The sequence below is a fragment of the Salvia splendens genome, chromosome 6 (genome assembly GCF_004379255.2).
Source record: "Salvia splendens isolate huo1 chromosome 6, SspV2, whole genome shotgun sequence".
NCBI classification, from domain to species: domain Eukaryota; kingdom Viridiplantae; phylum Streptophyta; class Magnoliopsida; order Lamiales; family Lamiaceae; genus Salvia; species Salvia splendens.
The window spans coordinates 17,238,930-17,247,098 of NC_056037.1; the positions used below are offsets into that span (position 1 = coordinate 17,238,930).

General features: G+C 39.4%; 1 protein-coding gene across 1 annotated transcript; it reads left to right on the top strand.

Annotated features, from left to right (window-relative positions):
* Positions 1–7,057: 7,057 nt before the first annotated feature.
* LOC121808892 lies at positions 7,058–7,876 on the top strand. The gene is made up of 3 exons (XM_042209454.1): positions 7,058–7,162; positions 7,251–7,515; positions 7,587–7,876. Exons 1-3 carry the CDS (start codon positions 7,058–7,060, stop codon positions 7,874–7,876), a joined length of 660 nt encoding a protein of 219 aa, XP_042065388.1.
* Positions 7,877–8,169: the final 293 nt, after the last annotated feature.

Sequence of the window (8,169 nt, forward strand, 5' to 3'; positions counted from 1 at the left end):
AAATGGTTTCATGCACACAGGGAGTACCACTCCTGTATGAATTACTTCACTAAAACTATAGTTGTCACTTGCTAATCGCACTTTTCTTTTTCGATAAGTTCGAACAATTTGCACTAATTCTATTTTAAGTAAAAATTAAAGTATTTAATTAAGATGTTAGGGTTAATTAATAAGTGCTTCTTTATTACACTTGAAATACTAATTTTATTACATATTAATTACTCTATCTTTAATTTACGATCCAAAAATAAATGTGCAAGTAGCATGGAACGGAAATAGTAATTAAATAAACACTAATACTACTATTATTTAACCTTTAAGTCACCCAAAATAATCTTTAGCCTCTAGAAGACCATGGTCCATGAGTATAACTTAATTAAATTTACATTCTGTATCCCTATCAGTGGATAAATGATAGGGATATTGGTCTCTAAAATCATGAATTTTGGTCAAATTTTGGTATTTCCCACAAACTTTATAATTGGTCTCTAAAATCACAATCTTTACTTTTTGTTTATTATTTCTCATAGCATGTCAATCACCATAACCAACCAACTTCCGTGCATGTTTTATCCTACTTGGCATTACTAATAAACGTGATTTTCTACGTAGCATTTTATCCTATTTGTCACGAACTTAAAAAGTAATCTAAAATATCATTAACATTTTACGGTTGCCCACGTATATCAAGAATTTCTCCGAAAATATCTTATTTGGACTGCCATGGGAAATAACAAAAAAATATAAAGTTTGTGATTTTAGAGATCAATTTTAAAGTTTATGGGAAATACCAAAATTTGACCAAAGTTCATGGTTTTAGGGACCAATAATCTTAAATGATATCGAGTTCTAACTTCATCTTCTGTTATCTCCCCTTGCAAATCAGTTCGCGTGCAAATTAAGATAGTTTACATGTTAGCATTATGGTTACATAATGTTTATATTTATAGCAACACTTTTGATTGAATTTAGTCTAGTAATAATACATTAATGAAAACCTTAAACGTAATATGGATTGTTAAGAGGTTCCCCGACTTCATAGTATAAAGGCTACTCCGTATGTTACAATAATTCAAAATAATACTAGTATCTCATGCGTCCACGATACTCCAGAAACACATTATTTCCTTCGTTTTATAGTAGTCATTTTTTATTTCGGGACGTTCCATTATAATAGAGTTATTTCCCTATTTAAAGAAAAGTAACACTTTTTACCTCACTTACTTTATTGCTTCTTATTCTTTATTCTCTCTACTTTTCTATTTTCCCTACTTTATTATCTCTTTAATATATTTAATACTCCCCCGTCCTGGTCTAAGCGAGACGTTTCTATTTTGGCACAAGAATTTAGATACTAATGTTTGGTGAATTAAATTATTAATGGTAAAGTAAGAGAGAGTAAAGTAAGAAAGAGAAAGAGAGATAAGAGGATAAAGTAGGAAAGAGAAATAGAGAATAAGGTAAGAGAAATGATAAAGTAGGAGAGATAAGAGGATAAAGTAAGAGAGAAGAGTGAGTTGATTGTTGCCAAAAAAAAAAAGGAAATGTCCACTTAGGTTGGGATGAATGGAGTATCTCTTTTTAAATCTCCATGCCAAAAGAAGTGACTCGACTTGTATGGAACTAAGGAGTAAAATTTAGGTGAGGATAAATTTGTAAAGAATATTGCGTGGAAGTGCGTGAGGTGAATGAGCGTGGGGGAGTGGAAAGTGGAGATGCCGCAGAGAGAGGAAAGGGATACAGTGGCCCGCAATTCGTGCGCTTCTTCTTTAATTATGAGAAACGAGGAACCGACTCACTGCGCCATCTCACGTGCTCACGTGACCTCTTAATCTCATATTCTTTTCCTACTAATATATTAATCCTGCTAGTACTATATTTATATTTTATACCACCAGACAATGCCCCCAGGATTTCAATTAATTAAATTAAGATAAAGATTACACATTTTAAACTCTACTTCACTACTAGGAGTACTTATTAGTAGAACATCAATAATTGAGTTTGGTATTGAAACTTACAAAACTTACTAGTACAGTACAACTTATTATGTTGAACTATTTCAATTGTTGTAGCTATTTTTAGTTGTGTTGGGTGAAATTTTTCCATTTTTGATAAGACAAAATTACATTGTTCCATCTTATTTAGCAAAAATTGGGTGATATATCATCCTCCGGAATCCAACGTGAGCCACAAATTTATTTGAGTGAAAAAGTATTAAGATATCTTACTATAATTTCTTAAAACAGAAAATTTTTATTTATAAAAGACAGAGTTAAAAAAAATTAATTTTTATTTTAAAAAGCTGAGTAATATTCATCTCTTACTCTATTGCACAATAGAAATATCTTGAATGAAGTGCTCGATGAGACAATAATAGTTTGATGACAAGTCCAATCTTACAAATCTCTCTACACAACTAATACAGTTTCCTTAAGAGGGTATAGTTTCTTGACAGCGGTGGTGATAACTTACTTCATTCACTTGCAAATAAAACCAAATTGTGAGAAAAATACTTTAGGATGTTATTGGACAGGATAAAAAAGGTTAATAATATAAAAATTGCATTTATATAAGTAGTATTCAATAAAATTGACTCATTAATAAATATAAAACACTTTTATTCCTACATATTTCTTTCACTTTACACTCCTCAAATTTTAAGAAATTTAATAGAAAGTGGGTTGAAGTTAGTGGCATGTAGTCCTATGGGATTCACTATAAAAAATTGTAAAAGTGAAAGGTGACAAATTTTTGGGACAGACAAAAATAAAAATAAGTGATAAATTTTCAGCGACGGAGAAAGTACAAAATAAAATTGCATAAAATCACGTGCCATCCAAGAAAGGATTATCATCCTTAAGACTACTACGAATAAAATATAAATATAGTTGAATGCTAAACTTACTTACTAAATGGGGAGTATAATAAAAGTCATATAATATGAATACCCAAATGTCTACTGTAAATAGAGCATTAAGTAGTCACTATGTTCCTAATAATTTGTCCTCATTTAAGCTAGCACATATTCTGAGAAATGTATTCCCCTATTTGTTATTTAGGGCCTGTTCAAGTTGGCCGACATGAAATATGCTCAATTATATCTGATCCGGTTTTGATACTGTGCAATCACGTTTTTAAGCCTTGACTTCAATGTGTTCAAGATGCTTGGGTGCTTCCGGAAATAGGGGTTCTAAATTTGGGCAATCAATTTTTTTTTAGTTCCCAATATATGCATTACCTACTCTGCCCTTTCCATTTGACTTTGCCCGCCACCCAAGTTACTTTGGCGGTAAGCTCTACACTTGCAAGCCTTATTTGGTGAAAGTAAGGAGACGAGCTTCGTCAGACCCAGGAAGCCAAACAGCAAGATGCAGGCTGGTCACCCGCACGGGCAAGGTATGTACGATGCTCTCCAATGTTTTGCCCCACAACGCGTGGTGTTCATACATAATTTTCCGATTCAATTGGTTGACGGTGTGGGTAAATTGATGCAGAGGTGTTATATTTGTTGGAGTTCTGTACTAACATTGCCGATTTGTAACTGTGGTTACGTTATTGTGTGAATTGATAATTACATATGTGCTTCTACTTAAGGTTTGTCTCCCTTATCTGGTACACCGAATGTATGTATCCCCAACTCCGGAAAACGTCCATGGGGTGGTAGCCTTAGCAGCAGGGCCGATTGCGACGGTATGTAAACCCATCTGCTTCAGTTAACGACATATAGTTTTGACGGTGCGTTTATGTGATTGTCTGACTGGGATGGTGTGTTTTGGTCTATTCAAGTTGTGAGTGGGACGCCGCGGAACAAGTTTCGCAAGGGGGAAAGATCGAGATGAATGTGGACTCGAAAGGAGGAAGACATACTAGCAGCGACAATGCTTGAGCTCACTACAACAGGTTGGAAATCGGACAACGGTTTCAGAGCAGGGTACCTAAGTAAAATAGAAGATAGTCTCCGTGCTGAGTTTCCCAACACAGACTTGAAAGGCAATCCGCACATCAACTCCAAAATCGGGTCATGGAAGAAGAGCTACGGCCTTCTCCGTTCTATACTTAGCAGAACTGGGGTAGGGTGGAACCATCACGGTGATCACAAGTTTGATTGTAGTGATGAGCAATGGGAACAAATTGTGCAGGTATTGTGATATCTATTATCGTGGTTGGTCCTTATATTGTTAACAAATACTTAGCAATTGGTGGTCATTGCAGGCAGACAAAGACACAAAATATATGCGGAACAAATCGTGGCCATTGTGGGAGACGTGGAAGACTATATTTGGCAAGGATCGTGCTTCCGGGCTGGCTGCTGAAGAGGTAGGAGCTGCTGCGAAAAGTGTCCGTGCACAGGTTTCTGGAGGCAGCTAGGTTTACGAGAACGACTACCACCCCTCCTTTGAAGATTTTATCACTGAACCGTATACACCGGTGTCCACCAACAATGAGGTGCGCGACGACAGTTCCGACAATAGTGGGAAACAAACTTCGACGACCAAAACTATTCCTCGAAAGAGCAAAAAACCATCCCCCGACTCTGATCTGATGGAGTTCCTTGGCAACCTCCACGAGAGAACAGATGCACGTCTTGAGATGATTTCTAAACATATTGGATATGAGTTCGACATGGGACAAGCACGACAGGAAGTCTTTGATAAGCTCTGCACCGTTGACGGCCTTACACTGGCCCAACGCTACCGATTGTGCAATATTCTTGGTGACAAACCGCAACGTCTTGAAGTTTTCATTGGCATGCCGGTCAATGCTCGTCTAGGATATCTCCTATGCCTCATCGAGGACGAACATAAGGAAGTGTGATTACAGCAAATCCTCCGTATGACTTAGTCACGTCGGGACGTGTGTTTTTGGTAATATGGAACCTTACTTTGACGTAGTGCAATCATCTACTCTTTTGGCTACTAAATCCCCTTTTGTATACTTATATGTGGGCACTGAAATACTTGCATTATGTTTATGAAAGTTATTTAAAGTTTGTGAAATGGAGTCTTATTTATTTTAGCTTGTATCATTCCAATGTATACAGACTAATACACTACTAAATAAAGATACAAACACAATAGGGGCATTGCAATGGTTATATTTCATATGGAACATCACAAAAACACTACAACCACTACACTGACATCACGTACAACCATATTTTTCCAAGCAAACCTACCAAGTTGGTCTTACTTACTACATACACATTGCCCATTCGAATAAATAAACCAAAATATTAGCCCTAATATATGCCGTTCCAGCCGGTGACGGTCGTTGAAGTACTTCGTTCGACCATTAGGTTGTGCTCGGTCATGGACGGCCACAGCTATGGTTAAACAACATGGGGGAGTTTGAGCCGCAAGAACTTGCGGGGGGGGGGGGGGGGGGACTTCATACCTGAAGGCCCGGACCCATCATGAATCGGTTTGGGTGGTGGATACATAATCCTACCATTCTCTACCCGAGTTCGTAGATTCCAGTCCGATGTTAAGTCAACGAAACATATCCCGGGTTCACTACTTGACTCACGATCATTGGGCAGTGGGTCAGCGTCGAACAACTTCCGACGCACCTGCGGTCCAGGAACACCAACGGAGAGTTGACCTCTTCATCTCCGCCGACATTCGCGGCGACAGCGACTTCGTCTGCTCCTATCTCTTCGGTGCAGTCGGATATGACGACCACTTCCTTCTGTCTCTCGATCTTGACATCATCGATCCCGAACACACACGCGAGGCATGCCCAAATGGGTTCTTCTTCATAGAAGTAAGCACCCGCAAACTCGTTCATCTGCATGTTATGACCAAAAGGTTAAGCTAAGTGTTCATTGTCGACCTATTACCATGCAGAACCGATTGCGTACCTTAAGCATATTATCCCACGACTCTTGGGGTGCCACGACAGTTTTCATTTGGGGGTTCCAGTACGCACCTCGGAGATGGAGGACTGCTTTGAACGTTTAATACCGCTTCCGCAACATTTGTATCCGATCATTTAGCTCAAGCTCAGAGAACACAACACTTACTTTGTTCTTGATCCAATCTGATGCCGTAAGCAGGAACCACGAAGGGTAGACGGTGTTGGACACATCACGTTCCTCCTTCAGCATGATGAGGCAGTCCACCAACGCATCGTCGCACGCCGGTGACCATTTCCCCTTATAGAATAAATCCGCTTGTGGAGGTATAGCCATAGTTGTTTTTACAATACTGATTATGTATGCTGAAGTTACACACTACGGTGAAACAAATAATATGTTTATAAGTAGGAGGCGATTTATTGAATATGATTGACCTTTATCTACCACTTCTATAAATGCAACTCACCACCATTCTTCTGTAAGTTCTCTCGAGCCCCACACTTTTGGAACAAAAACCAACAATATGCAATGTAGAGTAAAGTAGTTGAGTCAACTGAACAATACAAATTTGGCTGATGCATATGTATGTGTCCGAGTCAATTTAATGCACATTAAGTTTCCCCAAACAGTGTATCTATAGTTAGTAACATTGCTAGTGCATATGTTAACCCCTTGTCATATGTGCCCCGACAGAAATAGGGCGTATCTATTTTCGCGCTTCATAACCAATCCGAGAATTCATATGCAATAAAATATGAAAACTAATATACATCTTCAATAATTTAATTAACACTCAACACCAAAATTCTATATGCATTTAGCATCAATATACGGACAATACACCATTTTTGAATACTGCTCATTATATTTACGAACTCCTGCGTAGGCGACCCCCTTATTTCAACCACCCCAAGTTACATGCTTTCAATCTAATCAACCTGAGTCTTGTGTGTGAAGCGTAAGTCAGGATCTCTCAGTAATGGCAATAAAATTCATTCAATTTTTGCAGCGCATTTTCATCTACTACATGCAAATCAATAGCATTAAGCTTCGGGTGCCGTGCTCAACCACATGCAGAGACCATAAATTTTTGCCACCTTCCATCCACCCACTCATTAATGCATCTCCTTATCTTCTCCATTTGAGTAAACACATTCAACACCATAACACCAACCGTTGTAACACACATAATCTCAAATGGCAGATGCAGGGTCTTCGTCCAACCCGAACTTCGTCCAGGAATACCAACGCCTCCCTGCGTTCATGAAGGTGTTCCACCGGGAACGATGCAAGGATGACATGGTATGTGCCTTTGTATGGTTTTTTTTTTTTGCACAACCTGATTCTGGCCGAATTGTCGCACAATTTCACGTCACCCTCTTAAACGCAGCGACTCCCCGACGATTTCGTAGGGATACATGGTCAAAACATGCCGTTCGATTGCAGGCTCGTGTGGCCGAATGGCGGACGCCATTTGGTACGAATTCTGAAGCTTGAGGACGGATTCTTCTTTTCGACCGGATGGAGACAGTTTGTTGGTGCAACCGGCGTCGTACACGGTGATCACCTCATCTTCACCTTGGTGGATGTAGGAATTTTTACTGTCAAGCGGTTTAACAGAGGGACGCTTTGCCCCCCGCCGGGCGACGTTGACGGTAAGCAATCCTGAAATCAGCGACTTTGGTGTATGCGGGACTAGTACACAAAATTAATTTTATTTTTGTAGGTGTCGTAGAGGACGCGATGGAAGGTAGCTACGCCCCGGACATCGATACGTCCGACGATTATGTTCCATCCGAAATTGAATCTGAATCAACGATGGATGACGACTACGTTGATGATAGCAGGGCACTCACCATCGACGGGCTGCCAACATTCGTGTTTACGCTTACCGCGACAAATATCAATCGCAGCCTTGAGATCCCATATGGATTTTGGCAACGCCATATTCCAATGGGGGCTATACAAGCGGGCGTGTATCTTGAGACTGAAAGGGGACGTGGCTATGTGAACTGAGACAGAACTCCACAAGCATAAGGGTGAAGCGTGGGTGGCATCGATTCAAGAATGACAACAACCTGACGGAAGGAGTGCGCTGCCATTTCAAACTCGTTGATGCGCTTGCTGTCCAATTTCAGGTGTTGTTTGACCGGGTTTAAATTCATCGGAAGTCCTTATGTTAGCTATTTGCCGTAGTAGTAAGTGTCGTATTATTGTAATGTTTGTGACAAAGCGTGTTGTCTATGCCCTACTGATCATGGCAAATTTTCATCTATCTAGCTATCATGCTTTATCAATTGGTTGAATGC

Excerpts from the sequence above, each read along its gene's own strand:
- LOC121808892 (XM_042209454.1), top strand. The coding sequence starts at position 7,058 with ATGGCAGATGCAGGGTCTTCGTCCAACCCGAACTTCGTCCAGGAATAC. Across the intron at positions 7,163-7,250 it reads AACGATGCAAGGATGACATG|CGACTCCCCGACGATTTCGT; the intron begins GTATGTGCCTTT and ends TCTTAAACGCAG. Across the intron at positions 7,516-7,586 it reads CCCGCCGGGCGACGTTGACG|GTGTCGTAGAGGACGCGATG; the intron begins GTAAGCAATCCT and ends TTATTTTTGTAG.